At 37.5% G+C, this 20,828-nt stretch overlaps 1 protein-coding gene across 5 annotated transcripts in view; it reads left to right on the top strand.

The window, feature by feature from the left end:
* The window catches only part of CCDC138 (coiled-coil domain containing 138), a gene marked incomplete at both ends in the record, with an annotated part of 50,398 nt that extends 29,963 nt beyond the window's left edge, over nucleotides 1–20,435 (top strand). For 4 of the 5 annotated variants that reach the window (XM_080711637.1, XM_080711636.1, XM_080711635.1 and 1 more), the window contains 4 exons: nucleotides 373–489; nucleotides 3,026–3,218; nucleotides 9,222–9,398; nucleotides 20,270–20,310. In XM_080711637.1, the coding sequence (XP_080567763.1) occupies nucleotides 373–489; nucleotides 3,026–3,218; nucleotides 9,222–9,398; nucleotides 20,270–20,310 (528 nt within the window). Of the gene's footprint in view, nucleotides 1–372; nucleotides 490–3,025; nucleotides 3,219–9,221; nucleotides 9,399–18,400; nucleotides 18,540–20,269 lie in introns of all 5 variants that reach the window. The other variant, XM_080711633.1, reaches the window with a different exon arrangement.
* Between the last annotated feature and the right edge of the window lie 393 nt (nucleotides 20,436–20,828).

The following is a 20,828-nucleotide window of genomic DNA, read 5'->3' as shown; positions in this document are numbered from 1 at the left end:
AATTCAATCTTCTTGATAGTTTTCTCTTTTGCAATCTGTTTTTTTTTAATACCAGGAAATGCCATAGTAAAAATTTTGAATCTAGTTCATATTTTTAATGGTTATATATTTATTTAACCATTTAGGTTTCAGAGAGTATATGTATATAGGTTAATCTCCTTAAATCTCTGGATATGCTATTGCTGGATGAGAGGAAATGCACATTTAAAATTTCAGATACACACTGCCAAATTATATTGCATATAGCTTTAGAGTGAAGGCTTTTTGTTAGAAAAATTCTTTCCTCCTTTTCTTTTCTTAATTTTTAGAAAATTGTAATTTCAGACAGCTAAAAATTCTGTGCCTTTATATTTTCCATCATTTTATCTTTAGCTTTTGCCTATGATGACAGAACAGCTACAGTGGATGCCATATGTAAATGTCAAACTTCATGAGCCTTTCATAAAATTTATATATTGGTCCCTACGGCAGCTAGATGGTGGAACGCAGGTAACCGACTCATGTTTTCAGATAATACTTCATTGATGCTAGTTGTCTTCATCCTGTTTCTCTCCCTCTTTCTCTCTGGCATGTGTTTTCATTCTTTTTGAGAACAATCTTCCCTGTCCATTAAGATTTCTTGCTGGGATTTTGGTAAGAATTGTTCTCTTAGAGTAGATCTTGTGATAACAGTTCCTCAGTTTTTCTTCATCTTAATATTGTGATTTTTCTTTCATTTCTGAAGGGATATTTTCACAAGCAATTGGATTCTTGGGTGATTGATTTTTTTAAACTTTTTCTTCTTGAAAAATGTTGTACTAATTCCTTCTAGCCTCCATAGTTTCTGATAAAAAAAAATCTACTGTTATTTGAATTATTTTTCTCATACTTTTTTTGGGGGGGTCTGGGGATGGAATCCAGAGGCATTTGACCTCCGAGCTACATCTTCTTCCCAATTTTTTATTCTTTATTTTGAAACAGGGTCTCACTGAGTTGCGGAGGACCTCACTAAGTAGCTGAGGCTGTCAGCGAACCACAATCCTCCGATCTCAGCCTCCCAAATGCTGGGATTACAAGCGTGCGCCACCATGCCCAGCTTTCATACATGTATTATTTATTTCTTTGTGTGTGTGTGTGTGTGTGTGTGTGTGTGTGTGTGTGTGTAGGAGATACTAGTTTTCATAAGTTTGACTATGATAAATCTTTGTGTTGATCTCTTTGGATTTATCCTGTTTGGGATTTGCTCAGCCTCTTTAATCTGTCTGTCTGTCTGTTTGTTTTTCCAAATCTGGGAAAATTTTAGCCATTATTTTTACAAATATTTTAAAAATCTACCTGATTGTTCTCTCCTTTAAGGACTCTAATAACATAATCATTAGATTTCTTGTGACTCCCTCTCAGTTCTTGAAGTACTATTTGTTGTTTTTGTTTTTAATTTGTTTTTGGTTGTTCAGATTCTCTATATTCTTTTGCTTTGTTTTCTAGTTAAGCGATTCTTTTTACTATCCACCATACCACTGTTGAGGCTGTCTACTGAGTTTTTTATTTTGTTTATTGTACTTCCAGTTCTAAAATGTCAACTTGGTTCTTCTATATTTTCTTTGATAAGACTTTTCTGTTCTTAGATTTTCTAAAAGTATAGCTTTGTTTTACCATGGCTGCTTTGATTTTTTAGGTCAGGTAATTCTAACTTTTTGTCATATTGGGAATGGCAGCTCTTTATTGTCTTTTTCCATTTAACTCAAGTTCTTCCTGATTTTTGTTATGGTGAGTGATTTTAGATTGAAAACTAAATATTTTGTGTATATATTGGTTTTGATGTTTTTAGATGAAACCTGAGCAACAATAAAAAAATTTATATTTTGTATGTTTATTTTCCTCTTTGTCAATGACAGAGAAATAGTATCCACACATGTATTTAAGAAATGAAAAACATTTCCCATTATGAATTTGTATAAAGTATTAGCGATAATTTTAAAAACAAAAGTAAAATTCTGCAGTCTTGTCATGTTAACATAATTGATATAAGAATTTTGAATTATTTCTATCTGTTATAACTTTAGACTGAGATTTGAATCATATGTGTTACCTTTCCCTAATGATATTAAAATCTTAGTGGCAATATATTCAGGTTAGATTGCACCGCAATCATTCAGCTTTTGATACCTATAAAAACTCAATATATCTGTGTCTGCTTTAACAGTTGAAATATTGCAGGACTAATACTGAGTAGGAAACCAGTTGTTCACAAATGTACATGCAAATGAGGAAACCATTATAAAATTCAGATCACGGGACTGAAAAATTGGATCATAACAAAGGAAATTTTAAATAATTTCTAGGCTTAAACATTCTCATCTGCAGCAGTTTGAATGGTTTGGTTTTCTTCCATTTGATTCCTGGAAGCCTTTCTACCTCCGGGCTACACTCCCAGACCTATTTTATACTTTTTTATTTTTGGAAATAGAGTCTCTTAAGTCAGCAGGTCTGGCTTCGAACCAGCGCGATCCTCCTGTCTCCACCTCCCAAGCGCGGGGATTACAAGTGTGTGCCACCACACCCGGCTTGCATTTGATTCTTTATAGATATGTGGAAAGCCATTAGATCTGATGTTATGTTAGCGGTAGCTTGTTCTATGCCGTTTTCCTGGTTTGCCCATTTTTTAAATTCAATTTATTCTCCCTGAGAATTCTTTATAATTCTAACCTGTGTTTTATTCTTTTGAAATTGTTAAAAAGTTTTCAGTCATTGGAGACATTTACAGTCAGTGGGCTGAAGACAGACTCTAGAATCTAGAGGCAATTTCGTAAGTGAATATAGTAAGATGCACCTGAGAAGCCTCTTATCAGTGATGGTGGAACAATGAGACATATTTTTACTTCCGTTTTATTTTTTGAATTAACAAGAAATTCATTTACTTTTAGTTTTATTTGTTTAAATAATAAGAAATCCATTTACTTTTAGTTGATATATTCAATTGCAGTATTTATCATAGATGTTTTCTGAGCATGAGTATACTTATTGAGATTATACCTATATTTAACAGCATTCAACTATGACATCCACATTGAGGAGATTGGGTGAAGACATATTTAAAGGAGTGGTAATTAAAGGAATTCAGGATAACTCTTTGGAGCATTCTGTGGAGATTAAACCAAAGACAGCTGTTTTCTTTAAGAGCTCCAATTTGCCATTGAGATTTTTATCAACCTTAATTGTCCTCAAAACTGTCACTCAAGGTAAGCTTTCAAGTGTACTTACAGAATAATTTTTCATAAACAGATAGGAGAATAGTATATAATAAAGCAATTAGTTTATAGTTAAATGTGTTTTAAGTTTTCAAAATGAAAATTTGAGTTATCAGATAGTAATGATTATAAAATACTGCTTTTATTTGCTGAATTTGAGAAAATGAAGTCTTTCGTGGGATTGTTGCCACCTCCCAGAAGCCTTTGTTGATTCTCTTCCATCCTGTTCTCATAGCACCTTTTGCTTGGACCTCTTGCTCCATTTGCCACTTAAATCAGAATTGCTAGTTAATTATTTTCCACTAGAGAACCAGATTGGCAAACTATAGATCATATATATAATCTATATATAGAGATACTCTGTGTGTGTGTGTGTGTGTGTGTGTGTGTGTGTGTGTGTGTGTGTATTTGGCCCACCATCTGTTTATAAATAAAATTGTCTCACATGCTATGCTTATTTATTATTATCCACGACTTGGTTTGCCTTACAAGAAGAGTTGAGAAGTTGGCAGCAGAGACTGGCCCTTCACAGTAGACGTTTATTACCCCCACAAGAGCTTGTAAGCTTCTGAGGGAAGAAAATATTTACCATTGTATTCTCCCTGCACCTAGCACGGTGCTGGGCATATGAGCGTGAGTAAGGAAATGAGCCAGCTAGAAGGAGGAATTCTTCCTGCACTGGGCCCTGGGTTTGATTCCCAGCACTGCAAAGAAAACGATGGGAGGGAAGGAGGGGGAGAAAAGCTTCCACCAAAGTTGACCACAGTGAAAACCTTTTAAAGTATGTCCCTACAACTACGTATCTTTCTGGATTATTAACTATGAGAATTTTTGTTAAAGTAAGTCATGCCATTGGAGTTGAGCAATAAACAGCAGGTTTTTATCTCCCTCTTTGCTCCATTATGACTCAGAATGGTAGTGTGTTTGTTTGTTCGTTTGTTTGTTTGTTGGTTGGTACTGGGGTTCCTGGAAGCCCTTCTACCTCCGGGCTACACTCCCAGACCTATTTTATATATTTTTTTTTTAATTTGGAAACAGGGTCTCTTAAGCCAACGCGATCCTCCTGTCTCTGCCTCCCAAGTGCGGGGATTACAAGCGTGCGCCACCACGCCTGGCTTTTTTTTTTTTTTAACTAGGTGATGACAACAGTGTGACTACTTTCTCTGAAGTATGTTGTATTTAGCTACCCAAAATGGCATGGAACTAATAAAATAACTAAATATAATTCTGTTTTCTTAGTTATTTTGCTTTGTCTTGGTTCTCAAAATTATAATAATATACTGAATAGTAACTATTTGAAAAGTCACTTATGGAAAGTCACTATTAGTCCAAAATGAAGTTAGCCACAGGCCTGTCTGAGGAACTTAGGTGTTTCCTTCTCTCTCTCTCTCTCTCTCTCTCTCTCTCTCTCTCTCTCTCTCTCTAACTTATATGTTTCTCTGTCCCTACCCTCCCCCTCTCTCTCACACACACACACACACACACACACTCACACACACAGTTTTAGCAACAAACTATAATCACACATTAAAAATGAATGTATTCACCAGAGATTAAGAAAGGTTAATATCAGGAATTTATAGCCACATTAGGGCCTCACTAAATAGCTGAGGCTGGCTGCAAACCTGTGATCCTCCTGACTCAGCCTCCCAAATACTGGGTTTACAGGTCAGTGCCACGATGCCTGGCATTATTTAACTTTTAAGAGTTGATTTTACTTGATCAGAATTAAGGTCTTGTTAGCCGGGCATGGTGGTACACGCTTGTAATCCCCACGCTTGAGAGGCTGAGACAGGAGGATCGCACAGGTTCGAAGCCAGCCTCAGCTACTTAGTGAGGCTCTCAGCAACCTAGTGAGACCCTGTTTCCAAATAAAATATAAAATAGGTCTGGGAGTATAGCCCGGAGGTAGAAAGCCTCTGGGTTCCACCCCCAGTACCATAAAAAAAATATTAAGGTCTTGTTAGAATATAATAACTGCTGCTATATAATAATTAATATACACTAAATGACTTAAAATAACATTGTATTTACTAGTTCACAATTCTTTGGGTGGGAAATTTGGGCTGGGCTCAGCTGGCTCTGGTCTGGGCTCCCTTATTTTTGGTTGGCCTCTGTATTAGTCAGATCTCCGTCACTGTGATCAAACTACCCAACAAGAGCAACCTAGAGGAGGAAATGTTTTTTGGGGCTTGTTGTATCAGAGGTTCGGCCCACCGTTGGCTGGCTTCACTGCACTGCACGTGAAATGAGACAGGCTGCTCCCCAGCCACCGCCGGAGGCAGAGAGAGGCGGGGCTGGGAGCAGACAAGGCCTTCCAGGTGTCCCCAGCAGCCTCCTTCCTTCAGCTAGGTCCCATCTCAAAGCCGTCTGTTCATCTCTCAGTGGACATTCCAGCAAATGGTTCATCTGCTTGAGGAGGTCAGAATCTCATGATCCAGTCGCTACCTAAGGTCTCACCTCTGGGCTTGCTGCTTAGGGACCAAGCTTTCAGCATGCAACTGGGGACTTCTCAGCTCCAAACCACAAGAGCCTTTCTCCCTTGGCCTGAGGCCAGGGTCTTTATCACGGTGCCATTTCTGCCACATTCAGTTTGCTAGGGCCACGTGGCATGCTTAGCGCAGGCTCACAGAGGGCAGTGGAGCTCACCTTTCCATGCGAATTGCTGCAAAGTTTCTAATGATTTTTTTTTTCCTTTGGAGGTACTGGGAATTTAACCCAGGGGCATTCTGCCTCCAGGCTACACCCCAGCCCTGTTGTATTCTTTATTTGAAACAGGGTCTCACTAAGTTGTAGAGGGCCTCACAAGTTGCTGAGGCTGGCTGCAAACCTGTGATCCTCTTCCTCAGCCTCCCAATAGGATTATAAGCCTGTGTTACCATGCCTGGCCTAATAATGTGTGTGTGTGTGTGTGTGTGTGTGTGTGTGTGTGTGTGTGTGTGTGGTAGTGGGGATGGAACCCAGGGGCATTCGACCTCCAAGCTATAGCCCCTGCCCTATTCTTCTTTATTTTGAAACAGGGTCTCACTGAGTTGCAGAGGGCTTCACTAAGTAGTTGAGGCTGTCCATGAACCGTAATCCTCCTGGCTCGGCCTCACAAATGCTGGTACAAGCGTGTGCCACCACGCCCAGCTATGGCCTAATTTCTACCGTATTTTATAGTGAGTATGGTCAATAGATCAACTTTTGGTAAAGAATAAAAAGGTTACATTTTAAAAGTCAAAACCTTATTAAAAACTCAATAATATAGCATATTTATGAAAAGAAAAAATGTTTTTATTATAATTAGTAACTGAAAATTTAAAAAATATTCTCTTGGAAGATAAATTGGTCTTTTTTAGAAAATTTTCATTAGAGAAATTAAAGTGACATAATTTCATTTATCTCTTAAAGATAAGGTTACTCTTGAAAAAAAATAACCAAATACTATTTTCCTACCCACTAAAATTTTTAAAGGATAATTTTTAAGCTTGTAAAGTTAAAAAATACAAAATAGTGTTGACTCTGCTTAATCATGAACATATTGAGATGAAGTAATTTCTGTTGAATACAGCAGGTGGTGCTGTGATCAGATGTGTTCCTTAGGACTGGGGAGATTCACGTATACTCTTCTGTTTGTGCTGTTGCTAATGTGTGTGTAAATGCACAAGTATACTTAAATGCTATAAGTATACTTAAAAAAAAAAAAAAAAAGACAAGCCAGGCGTGGTGGCTCACGCTTGTAATCCCCGCACTTGGGAGGCGGAGACAGGAGGATCGCACTCAAAGCTAGCCCCGCTGGCTTAAGAGACCCTGTTTCCAAAATTTAAAAAAAGTATAAAATAGGTCTGGGAGTGTAGCCCAGAGGTAGAAGGGCTTCCAGGAACCCCAGTACCACCAAAAAAAAAAAAAAAAAAAGTTTGAACACAATTCTAGCAACTCAATATTTGTTTATTTGCCATGCTTATTTTTAAATATAAAATTAAGTACAGTAACATTCATGTTCCTGAACTGAGTTCTACCAAAAGTAAAATCTCTTTAAATGGACTCAGGCACTGATCTTAATTTCTCAAAATTCTTTCATCTATATTTTAATTTCATATAAGTCATTCTCAACTTTTCATTCTTAATAAATAGGATTCTAATTGTTTCATTAATATTTATTTGAGCTGAACCAGCAAAGAAAAAACTGCATCACAAAGCAAGAAGGTAGTGCGTTTTAAGTGATAATTTTGCCATGCTTTCAGTGTATTTCAAGGCATTTTGCTTTCTCCTTTAAACAGAAATCTCAGTAGAAAAAGTAGTTTAGTATTATGTAAATAGCATGAAAAGTTTTTTATTCCTTTGAATAGTTTTATGAAAGATCTTAGAAAACTGGTATAGGAGCCGGGCGTGGTGGCACAGGCTTGTAATCTCAGTACTAGGGGAGGCCGAGACAGGGAAGATCGCTGGTTCGCAGACAGCCTCAGCTCCTTAGTGAGGCACTTTGCAACTCACTGAGCCCCTGTTTCAAAATAAAGAATAAAAAAAATAGGTCTGGGGCATAGCTCAGAGGTAGAATGCCCCTGGGTTCAAGCCTCAGTACCACAAAAAAAAAAAAAAAAAGAAGAAGAGAAAAGAAAACTGGTATAGGTCACACTTAAAAATTGTAGTTTAAACCGGGTGTGGTGGCACACGCTTGTAATTCCAGCATTTGGGAGGCTGAGACTGGAGGATTGCGGTTCGCGGACAGCCTCAGCTACTTAGTGAGGCCCTCCTCAACTTAGTGAGACCCTGTTTCAAATAAAGATCCGGAAAAAAATAAAATATATGGGGCTGGGGGTGTCGCTTGGGAATAGAATGCCTCTGACTTCCATCTCCAGTACCACCAAAAAACAAAAACAAAAAAACCCACTGTAGCTTAGAGTAATGCTTCATTTTTATTGGTATAGTAAAGTGTAATGATGCAGGTATATAATAGTTTATTTGCATTGGTTAGTGCTTATCAGTCCTCACTTTAGAGGCTTGCCAGTCATCTGTGGAATGTCTTTAAAAAGAGTTCCAGGGTATCTGATCCACTAGGTATCATTGTAGCAGTGGCATTGGCAAAATTTTGCTGTTTTGTTTTTTTTAATTTTTTGGTACTGGGGATGGAATCCAGTGGCATTCTACCTCTGAGCTATACCTCCAGCCTTTTTTTAAAAAAAAAAAAAAACAGATCTCACTAAGTTGCAGAGGGCCTCACTTAAATAACTGAGGCTAGCCTCGAACCTGCCATCCTCCTGTCTCAGTCTACCAAGTATTGGGATTACAAGTATGTGCTACTACACTCAATTTCTTTTATTCTTGTGATAGATATATCACAAAAAGTATGTATTGGAGTGTATCCAATATGTTTTCTGAAGTTATCTCTGAATGGACTACTGTTTGATTTTTTTAAAGTCAGGAATATTTACATAAAACCTATTTAGCAAGTTTATATAAATATATACTTTAAAATAGGTAAGCATTAAGAAAATAATAACTCTATGTGTGTGTGTTTTGGGAATTCAACCAAGGGGCATTCTACCTCTGAGCTATTCCACCAGCCCTTTTTATTTTGAAACAGAGTCTCTGTAAGTTGCTGAAGCAACTCAAACCTACAACCCTCCTGTCTCAGCCTCCCAAGTACTAGGATTAGAGCCAGGCACCACCATACCCTGCTCAAAAAATATAATCTTATATTTGTAGAACTACTAATGATGTTTAATTTTTTGGAAGTATATGACAGTTACAATCAGGCCTGGAAAGTAAACACAACTTATATTTAAGTACTAAAATATGAAAATTCTAAATGAAAATTTCCCTATCATAATGTAATACGGTTTTTTTGCCCTTCACTATTTGCATTCTAACAAATTAAGAGGGGAAATGAATCTAAACTTAGCCTGTGGTCTCTTGTCATTTAATTTTTGAGTGATGATTTTCTCTTTTTACTTTGTTTCTGATTACCAGTTTGACTACTGATAAGCAGATGATTTTTTTTTTTTTTTTTAGCTGATTACCTGGCTCAGGCATTTGATTCTCTTTGTTTGGACTTGAAGACAGATGAAGGAAAAATCTTGTTTTTGGAGTATCAAGCTGTTCCAGTAATATTAGGTCATTTGAGAATATCCAGTAAAGGACTCTTGTCTAATGTCATTGACAGCTTGCTTCAGATGACAGTAGAATCTAGTAAGTTTTTAAATTTTGTATATATAAAGAAAATGAAAGTGTGATATTGTTTCTGTCTTTGGTCTGATTATATAAGTCCTCTCTGTTGCATTTTATAATATAAATGCTTAAAATATTCTGATCTTGTATAATTGGGTCACTAATACTTAATCACAAAGAGCTAAAATCTACCCCTTTGTCCAGGTATTCATTACCGGATCCCGGTTTCCAGCGGCCATCTATTATGTGAGCACACCCTGCAAACGCTGCCTCTTTGAGTCCCTTTCTCTGTTCCCTTTTGTCCTGTCATTCCAGCAGATCTAATCATATATTTCTTGTGTACTTAGAGGGAGTGAGATCATCACATGTATCTCTATATAAAGCAAGAATAATGACAGAAATATTTTTATTGTTGCCTCTCCGTCCCTCCTGTTTTATTGGAGGGATAGAAGGCAGGGCAGGAGTACGTCTACTGTGTAGATGTCTAATCTGTTTAACTCGTATTTGTGATATTTTGGGGTCTGGGATTTTTTTTTTCTCTGCTGGGTTTTGTTTCTGTTTTTGTTTTTTACTGGGGATGGACCCCAGGGGCGTTCTGCCTCTGAACTCCACCCCCAGCCCTATTTTTTATTCTTTATTTTGAAACAGGGTCTCACAGAATTGCAAAGGGCCTCACTAAGTAGCTGAGGCTGTCCCTGAACCACGATTCTCCTGTTTCAGCCTACCGAATGCTGGGATTACAAGCATGCGCCACCACGCCTGGCTTCTTTGTTGTTTTTAATAGTATAACAAGTTCTAGCTTCCTCTTCTAATTTAGGACGGATACTGTATAGGGATGCTGAACATAATTTTTTTTTGAGGTGTTGGGAATTGAACCTAGGACCCACACACGCCAGGAAAGCTCTACCACTGAACTACATCCTGAGCTCTTGAACATAAATATTTTACTTTGCTTCCTTTTTCTTCCATTGGCATTGCTCTTTGAACCCTGTGTGGCTTCTTGACTTAAAACAAGTAGCCATTGTACTTAAATAATTATTTTGCAGTCTTCCCTCTTCTCTGTGCCCTGTTCCCTCTACAACACTTTTTAAAAACGTTTATGTCCTCCACAGGTGGAAACTTAAAGTGGAAAGCCATTGCTACACATGGTAGTAAGCAACCCATGGGTTTGGTACTGCTGTGGGCAGCTTCCCCGTGCTTGGATGCAAAGCATGGGTATGCTTTCACTTAAGTACAGTTGGCAAGTAGTTGTATATTTTCAATTCACTTCTGTATATAGTATTGTTTTCTTTTTCCTTTTCAACATCCCTGTGAAGGAGACCTGAAGGGAAACTGAGTCTTAGAAAAATTAGCTGGGCTAATTTTGTTGTGGCACATGCTTGTAATCCCAGTACTTTGGAGGCTGAAGCAGGAGGATCACAGGTTCAAGGACAGCATTAGCAATTTAGTGAGACTCTGTTTAAAAATAAAATAGAGCCAGGCGTGGTGGCACATGCTTGAAATCCCAGTACTTGGGAGGCTAAGACAGGAGGATCGCCCAGGTTCGATCCTCTCAGCAACTTAGACCCTGTTTCGAAATAAAATATAAAATAAATCTGGGAGTGTAGCCCAGAGGTAGAAGGCTCCTGGGTTCCATCCTCAGTAAAACACACACACATACAAATACATACATAAACACACACACACACACACACACACACACACACTAGGACTGGGGGTGTAGCTTGGAGGCAGAATGCCTTTGGGTTCAGCCCCTAGAACCAAGGAAAGAGGGGAAGAGGAGAGAGAGACAGATAAAGGAAAAGAGGAAGGGAGGGAGGAGATTTAGTAACTTCTTTAGGGATTCCACAGCTAGACAGCTAGACAGAGGTCAAATTGAGATGCACAGCCAGGGCTCATTCTTACATAGCACAGTAGTTGGGTTTTCCTGGCTTTCATTTCCTACTCCAAAATAACAAATGTTTTCTAATATATTTTATCAGTATTTTTAGCCATTTGTAATTGTTCAGATACTGGAATATCTGGCCACCTAGGTAAGTAATCTGGGAGTTTTGTATATCACTATACAAATAAAAGGAATAGAACATAAAGTTTTGAGTATTACCTGTTTGAGTGATTAAAGTTTGAACTTGTTTCACATTACTTTTTATTTTTATGAGAAAAAATTCTACCAGACACAAATATCTATCATAAATTACTTTCTCTATATGTTTAATAGAGATGAAGTCTTTCCCCTTGTAGTGAAAGAAAAATTAAATGTAATTTTATGAAATCGTTGGCCTACTTGAGTGAAATGACTTTGTAGTACCACAAATTCAGATCTGGTGAAATTGCATTGGATTAGTCAACAGGTGTTCAGTCTTTCATGTTTATTTACCCTTATTCACGTTACTCTCGAATCCAACTCTTACTCAAATTGAGTAAAGTAATTTCTAATGCTGATTACTATGGAAATCCTATTGTTTTTAATGACAGGAAGCTTTTGGAAGATTAGACATGGGTAAATCTTGGATGTCTGACTAAAGCATATTTAATTTTCACATGCCTTCTTTTAAAGATTATAGAAAAGAAACCTCAGTAGACTCAGGAGAATCTGAATTTGTGGATGACTGATCTTACCTCAATATTGGACACTGGTTTCAGCTATGAGTGGAATGCCGTGTTTCAAAGCATTGTGTTGATGTGTTCTACAGGGCTGGAGCTTTACTAGATCATATAGAATTATATAGAAACTGAGGGTGGAAATCTGTAATTTTTTTTTTGCAGGGTTGGGGAAAACTAGGAATTGAACCCAGGGACATTCTGCCTCTGAGCTACACCCCCAGCTCTATTTTTTATTCTTTATTTTGAAATAGGGTCTCACTAAGTTGTGGAGGGCCTCACTATGTAGCTGAGGCACCAGTGGTCCTATCTCAGCCTCCCAAGTACTGGGATTACAAGCGTGCACTACCACATCCGGTTCTGTGGAGTAATTTGACAGTACTTATGTCTGTTGAGTCTAATAATAATTAAACATGTAGACTTGTATTTTGTATGCCTTTATTAACATTTTAATTTTTTAACGGCATTTTGTTGATAGATTCTGTATGTTGGGTTGTAATTTGGAAGAGACCAGTTCTTTACAGTAGAAGCAGTAGGTTGCCTACCTCACTGGGTGCTTTGTGATAATCTTATTAGTGATCCTACTGAGTAATTTCCTTTTTCTTTTCTCCTCCTGTGTCCTTCTTCTAGGTTCATCTGTTCAGATATGAAAACTGTCATCAGTATAGGTATTGCTTCTTGAAAGCTGACAAAATGCATTTCTTGGAGTATAAATTAAAATCTGCATCTTGATTTATCTAGCCATTTATCTTATGAGCACAATTTATATATTTATCTTTAAGATTGTACCTATTTTTGGTATGGGTACATATCATATAGTAACAGTGGTGTTGATTTTAGAAAATTACTTCGTGGTTTCTTTACTTTTTCCTGTCAGTGGTTGAAAGTTAATACTTACTTTCTCTACAACACATAGATTATGTTTGTAACATAGCTTTATTGCCTTAGTCGTTTACTGTTGTTTCAGAGAAGTCAGAGGTCAACTGGACATTCTTAGTGGTAATCTAATTATGGGGGGGAGTGTAGGCTTCAGCATCTCAATTTGGGGGAGACACAAATGTGCAGACCATAGCAAATATTAATCCCATTTATGAAGGTTCCACTCTCATGACCTAATCACCTCCCAAAGACACTACCTCCTGTACCATCACTTTAGAATTAGAACCATATGATCCAGCTTTACCACTCCTGGGTATTTTTCCAAAGGGGTTGAAAACAGAGAACTACAGCAACATATGCATACCTATGTTCATAGCAGCACAATTTGTAATAGCCAAAATTTGGAAACAACCTAGGCCCCCATCAACAGATGAATGGTTTGCAAAGTTATGGGAAATACATACAATGCAATTCTATTCAGCTATAAAGAAGAACAAAATCACGTCATTTGTAAGAAGATGGAAAGGGCTGGAAAGCATTATGTTAAGTGAGATCAGCCAAACACAGAAAGAGAAGGGACATATGTTTCCTCTAATTTGCCCAAACGAGTGAGCATTGGGGATACCAGAGGGATTCCAGATAATGGAAGGGAAATCTCAGCAAAGTTTGAATGGAAAACTAAGAGAGGAAGGAGGCTGAACTTGATTGATGAGCGGCTATTTCCAAATAGGTATAAAAGTACGAATATAGCAAGGTTAGCCTGGGTATTAAGTATCGGGAGTGGGGGAGGGAAACGAGGTGAGGGAGAGGGCACCAAATGCAGATTAAATGTATAACATTTACTTTCAATAAAATAAATTAAAAAAAAAGAATTTCAGAAAAGGAATTTTGATGGGATACATTCAGTCCATAACATCAAGTTTATTCAAATTGAAATTTTTCTAAGCCCAAAAGGTATATTTTCTGTTAAAATATTAAAACTGTAATGTTTTGCCAGGCGTGGTGAGGCACGTTTGTAATCCTCACGCTTGGGAGGCGGAGACAGGAGGATCGTATGGGTTCGAAGCCAGCCTCGCTGACTTAAACCCTGTTTCTAAATAAAATATAAAATAGGTCTGGGAGTGTAGCCCGGAGGTAGAAGGGTTCCACCCCCAGTACCACCAAAAAAAAAAAAAAAAAAACCCAAAAAATATAGTGTTTCAACCTTGTAACCTACCTCATTTGAGACTCTCAGAGCCTGGTGTGTTGGTGTACACCTATAATCCCAGTACTTGGGAGACTGAGGCTGGAGGATTGAAAGTTCCACACCAGCCCATAGTAACTTAGTGAGCCCTGTTTCAAAATAAAAAGGGCTGAGGGTGTACTTCAGTCAGTGGTAGACTGCTGCTGGCTTTAATCCCCAATACCACATACAAAAGAATCCCAGAACTTCTTTTCTGTTTTGTGTGTCTCACACCTTTACAAATGAGATGGGAACTCAAGTTAACAGCCAATGAGCCTTTTTACTTCTAAAAGACCTTTACAAGCTTTACTGTGTGTGTGTGTGTGTGTGTGTGTGTGTGTGTGTGTTACTGGGGGTGGAATCCAGGGGCTTTTCTACCTCTGGACTATACTCCGAGACCTATTTTTTTATACTTTATTTGGAAACAGGGTCTCACTAAGTTGCTGAGAGCCTCACTAAGTAGCTGAGGCTGGCTTCGAACCTGCGCGATCCTCCTGTCTCAGCCTCCCAAGCGCGGGGATTACAAGCGTGCGCCACCATGCCCGGCTACAAGCTTTACTTTTTAAGTTTGCTGATATATTTGAGTGGTCTTGGCTTTTTGCATTATAAAAGTCATATAAAGAAGTTCACCTATTTGGCAATAATGTAAGATTTTTCTTCCTCCATTCCCCCCTTTCTTCTTTTTTTTCTTTTCTCTCTTTCTATACTGGGGATTGGATGCAGGGGCATTCTACCCCCGACCTATACCCTCAGCTCCCCGTTTTTATTTTTTGTTTAGAAACAGGGTCTTACTAGGTTGCTGAGAGTCTTGCTAAACTGCTGGGGCTGTCCTTGAATGTGCAAACCTCCCGTGCATGTTCTAGTACTGTGTCCCTAGTACTGGGACTGCAGACATATACCACTGCACCTGGCTTTATTGGTATTTTTTATAATAGCCTTTAGATGTGTATTTGGTTCATGCCAAGACCAAATTTACATACTAAAGAAAATAAGTATTTATGCTTTTGTAGTATTCAAATGTGTGTTCTCTCTTTTGTGCTTTTTAGGCTTTCAGATTTAAAACATTGATATTGTGGATTGTGGGGTATGTCGGGTATGTTAAGAGCCTTCAGTGATCTTTCTGATCATGGCTCAGAATTTTTCTTCACCTCTTGGCTTCAATTCTGTTAGCCATACAGCAGTAAACTTTCTTGTTCATAGTTCACAAGAATCAGGTCTCAGAATCTGAAATAGGAAAACTGTATAATTTAATGCATTAGCTCAAAATTTCTATCGACATATTTATAATTCTATTTGTGGGTTGTGTACTATGTCTGTAACCTAAATTTTTAGTCTTTAAGAAGAGCCTGTGTAACTGCAATGGAGATATACTTGTACACTCAGGTGTGCAGGTATGTGCACGACTCAGACAACTCTATTTAGACCATACTTCAGTTACACAACTGTTGTGAAAGTAATGAGTCTTGTTATCACACTCTTTTTGCTTGGCTTTATGTAGAGAGCACATAACCATTGTGTCTTAGAGCTCCATCGGTAGGTAACACACACTACCCTTCATTTTTTTTACCTAATTATTTTGGGTTTTGTTGCTTTTATAGTTTATTTAAATTAGTACATTATCAAGATACTGACTTTCAAGCCTTTCAGGTTGTGTTATAGGGTCAAACAAAGCAAAATGAATACATAGCTATCATTTTTATATCTTTTATGGCAAATAACTTATCTGTATTTGGAATGAGGCCTGTGTTTATTTTGGGAGTCTCTGAGTTTTTTACAGAGGCTTCTTATAAAAGAAACTATTTTAAAACCACAATTTATCATTTTTGTGTAATTTGTTTCTTTTCAAGTTTCTGTAACAGCCAGTAATAGTTACTTATATTTCAAAAAGCGTTTTTATACATTATTTTATAATAAACTCAGAACAAGTGTAAAGGGGCTTTTAAACTATGATTCACATTCATAAACTTTTGCATACATCTTTGTCAGACCTATTCTTAGAGGTAGAATTGCTGAACCAAAGGATATACACTTAAGACTTTTGATAACAAATTTATCAAATTCCAGTTACTTTATTCTTAATGAATTTGGATATATTCACCATGTTCTACTGTATGTTGGTTGTTTATGCTCTTTGCTCATTATTAAAAATACTAGACATGTCTTTTCTAGTTGATTTATAATAGGTCTTTTATAGTAATGATATCAGTCTTGTAGCAGATACATTACAAAGGAACTTCTCCTTCTAAGTTCAGCATCTGCTTTTTATTTTACTTGTTTTGTTTCCAGGACTTTGTATTTTTTGTGGGGGAGTGGGTACTGGACATTCTACCTCTGAACTATACCCCAAGATCTGTTTTATTTTTATTTTGAAACAGAGTCTTGCTAAGTTGCTGAGGCTGGCCTCGAACCAGAAATCTACCTGTCTCAGCCTCCCAAGTACTGAGATTATAGGCATGCACCACTGCACCCAGCTTTAGTTTTATTTATACATAAACATTTAATTTGTGTGTATCTGTGTAGTACTGAGGATTGAGTTCTCTGGCAGTCTACCTCCAAGATTGCATTCTACCTCCAAGCAGCACCCACAGTCCTATTTTATTTTTTATTTTGAAATAGGGTGTTACTAAATTGTTGAGGCTGTCCTCAAACCTGTGGTCTTTGGCCTTCCTGTCTCAGTCTCCCAGGTACTAGGAATGCAGGAATACAGGTGTGTGCCACTGCACCTGGCTTTAGCTTTATTTTTACATAGATGCTTATTTGTTGCTTTTTTTTAATCTTTAATGAATTTTTCCTCTTCTGCTTTTAAAAATACTTTATTGGTGCATTATAGTCTCACATCATAATATAGTTGATAGCAACGGTGACATAACATACATGCACCAGCTATTGGTGGGCTTTTCCCTGGCTCCATCCCCATTCCCCCCTCCTTCCCCACGCAGGGTATTGAGGTTCACATCGCTCTTCTCCACATGAGCATCATTTGAGCAGAAGTGATTTCTTCATTGGTCCTCCCTCCTCCCTTTCCCCTAGACCACCTCCCGGCTCCCTGGAGTTTCTCCATTTTCTGAACTCCCTCTGGTACCCTGATTACCCACCTGATTCCGCATATGAGAGAAGACATATGACCCCTCACTCCTATGACTGGCTAATCTCACTGAACATAATTTCTCCAGGTCCATCCAGTTTTCTGCAAAAGACCATATTTTGTTCTTTAATGCTGAGTAGAATTCCATAATTAAAATTATGTGTGTATGTCCCATAATTTTGTAATCTGTTCATCTGTTGATGGACATCTAGGTTGGTTCCATAATTTGGCTACTGTGATTTGTGCTGCTATAAATATGGATGTGCATATATTACTGTGGTTTCTGCTTTGGAAAGATACTCAGAAGTGGACCTCCTCAGCTTTCATGTTCAAAAAGTTCTCTCTAAGCCGGGCGTGGTGGTGCACGCTTGTAATCCCAGCATTCAGGAGGCTGAGACCAGAGGATCGTGGTTCGTGGACAGCCACAGCTACTTAGGCCCTTCGCAACTTAGTGAGACCCTGTTTCAAAATAAAGAATAAAAAATAGGGCAGGGGGTATAGCTTGGAGGTCAAATGCCTCTGGGTTCCATCTCTAGACCTGCAAAAAACAGAAAAAAAGAAAAAAAAGTTATATCTAGTGATTACATAAATTTTCATTAATACTCAAGGAAGATTCTCAAATTTAGAACGTTTTTGGCTTTGTTTTGGTTTTTTTATTTTATTTATTTATTCTTTTTTTTTTTCAGTACTGGGGATTGAGCCAGGGACATTCTACTTCTGAGCTATACCCCTAACCCTATTTTTTTTTTTAATTCTTTACTTTGAAAGAGTCTCACTAAGTTGCCGAGGGCCTCACTAACTAGCTGAGGCTGGCTTCGAACCTGCAGTCCTCCTGTATCAGCCCTCCAAGTATTGGGATTACAAACGTGCTCCCCACGCCCAGCTTGTTTTGGTTTTTCAACTTACTACTTTAACAGAATTTCTTGCTGCCAGTTACCTAAACTGAGTGTATAATTCGGGGCATACTGAAGAATTTGCTTCCCTCTTTGAAACAAGGTATTTCTATTAAATTTTACCTCAAAGAAATTTGATGTTAGGGAAAATAATCTCTTTGATTTGTGACATTCATCAAGAGCCGGTGGATGTTTGAGTTTTTCAGGTAATTTTGGCTCCGGAGTTTAAATGGAATGAATGGAAATCTAAGTATTTATGCGTAGCTAACGCGGGTCTGGTTTTCTTTTCATTTTCCTTTTTAGCTACTTCCTAACAGTCAAGCGCTGGCGGTCTGTTTTTCAGAATCCTTGCAGCCTTTCCTGGAAGCCTGCAGCAATTCCTCATTTTTTCGCACTTGTTCTGTGCTGCTTCGAACGCCTAAGCTTGATCTTCCAATCCTAGAGAAGCTCAGTATTATCCTACAGAAACTTTCCAAAATCAAGTAAGAATTGCTTCTGATACACTTTTATGAAAAGATACCTCATTCTGATCATGTAGGCCTTTCTGAATCCCATACCTATCCAACTTGTATTATTAAATCAACATTCCCAGTTCATAGATTTGGAATATTAACGACTATCGACATGTACCTAAGACCATATGTTTGATGATAGAATTAGACTATTTATCTTAGATCATTGAATTGTTACTGCAGTTCAGTTAAGATAAGCAAACTTTAAATGACCGTAGACGGGCAGTATAGAAAACTAAAAGCAGTTTCTGGCATTCAGGTGGTAATATCAGAACAAATCAGGATTGGTATTCCGTGAGACCATAAGATAAATAAGAGAGTAAGGACATATCTTGTAATTCCTTATGAATGTACGAGAGTGCGTTTCGGGAATGAGAATGAAGCAGGCCAAAGAGATTTCAGATGACTTCAGTAGCTCGGTCTCCTGCTGCTGCTGGCTTGGATCTTACTGTGAGGGTCAAGAGCTTTCCCTCTTTCTTCTTTCCCCTGATTTAAACATGGTCTGACTAGTTTTTGAAATATAAGTTAAGGGCATGGATTATAGGCTTTTCCTTGAATGTGGTGGCGTCTGTGTTCTCTTCGAGGCACATATGGGCACTCGTCTGGGCTCCTTCTCATCACAGTGAAGTTTTGATTTGGGTTCACCTCTTTTCTTGGCCCTATCCTCTCACCTATGATTTCCATGGTAGAGAACTTAGATACTTTACCAGGCCTCCGTATACTTGAATAGCAAATGCAAGGCATCTTCAAAAAGGCTGTGGGTATGGATAAGTGGATATCTAAGTTTTGTTTGGTGCCATGCCTAGTACACTGAAGTAAATGGTTAACTGCCAAATTAGAACATTGTTCTCAATTCACCCAATTATTAGTTTTGGCCTGGTATCAGTGAAGCTTATCAATTTCAGAGTGTACCATGATTCTCTTGATTTGTAATCAGTAAATTTTTAAGATCTATTGCAGTTATCATGTGGTGACTTGAAGCTATATTAACATTACCTAGGTTTAATTCTTTTTTCTTCTTGTTTCATGGGGTTTTTAAAAAGTAGATCCAAAGTATGGTTGTATTCTTGGTCCAAAACCTTTTACTCTTTCTGATGTGTTTTGTAGCTTAGCTTCATTTCAGACTTTAAGAATAAGAGGATTGGGAATAGCTAATGCTCAAACAAGTCTTAAATACTTAAGACCATAAAGATAAAATTAGGTTTAATCTCCAATATCAAAAAGAAAAAGAGGGAAAAGAGGGAGGGAAGGAGAAGAGAGAGAGAGAAAGAGGGAGGGAGGGAAGGAAGGAGGAAGGAGGGGGAAGAAAAGAAAAAATATAGAATTATGGAGCTAAGTCTGAAGGTAAACCAACATCCTCCTCCTTTAATAGCTAGCTTATTTAGGACGATTAAATATTTTACGATTTCTAGCTTTAGGGGGAAAAAGAGTCCTCATTTTCTAATAGTAAATATTGTACAGTTTTCAGGACTATAAAATACTCTTTTTTTTTTCTGTAGTGCTTTTCTACTTCAGGCCTGTCTCATAAAACTGTTTTGTTTGTCTCAGCATCTTAATTCCTTTAGTCGGCTAATTTCTCTACTATTTTTAAAAACAAATGCTGTTTCCTCACATTTACATATAAGTTTTCTCTCAAGTTCATTACAGATAAACTTCCCAAGTATGTGTAATTAAATAATCTACTCATTTTCTTTTTACAGGAGTAATAAGAAGCTCTTTGAACTCTTTACTATTCATCTGATGCTTCAAGAAATACAAAGGACGACACACCCTGAGCATGCCTTTCTCTGTATTAACCTAAATTCAACTCTGTTCAATTTGGGTTTAACAAAATGCAACTCCCTAGTCTCCAATGCAGGTCATTAGACTGGCTTGTTTATAAATATATATGTGCTGCTTGTTTGTAAAAGTATCAAAATCACCAAAGTAACTAAAATTCTACTAAGTAAAGTTATCAGTAGCATCATTTATCATGAAAGATAACTAGAAAGTTTTTTGATTTTTAAAGTGAAATCTGTAGAAACTATGGAATTTTTAGAATTTCAGTTAACTGAGGTATTACTGATATACAAGTTGGCATTTGCAGAATTTATGACATGAGTTACTTTTTATAAAAATATTTTGGGAAAATCTTTCTTAAAATTATGTTATTATTTGGAATAAAATTGGTGCTTATGTGGGAACAGTTCAACTATGTTTTCATTCTGTTTCTTAATATAGCATAATTCCTCCTTTTGGAAGCACAAGTACATATTTTCA

This window comes from Muscardinus avellanarius, assembly GCF_963383645.1.
Source record: "Muscardinus avellanarius genome assembly, chromosome: 15".
Taxonomy (NCBI): domain Eukaryota; kingdom Metazoa; phylum Chordata; class Mammalia; order Rodentia; family Gliridae; genus Muscardinus; species Muscardinus avellanarius.
The sequence above is the reverse complement of the archived record's forward strand: the minus strand, read 5'-3'. Positions and strand labels throughout refer to the sequence as shown.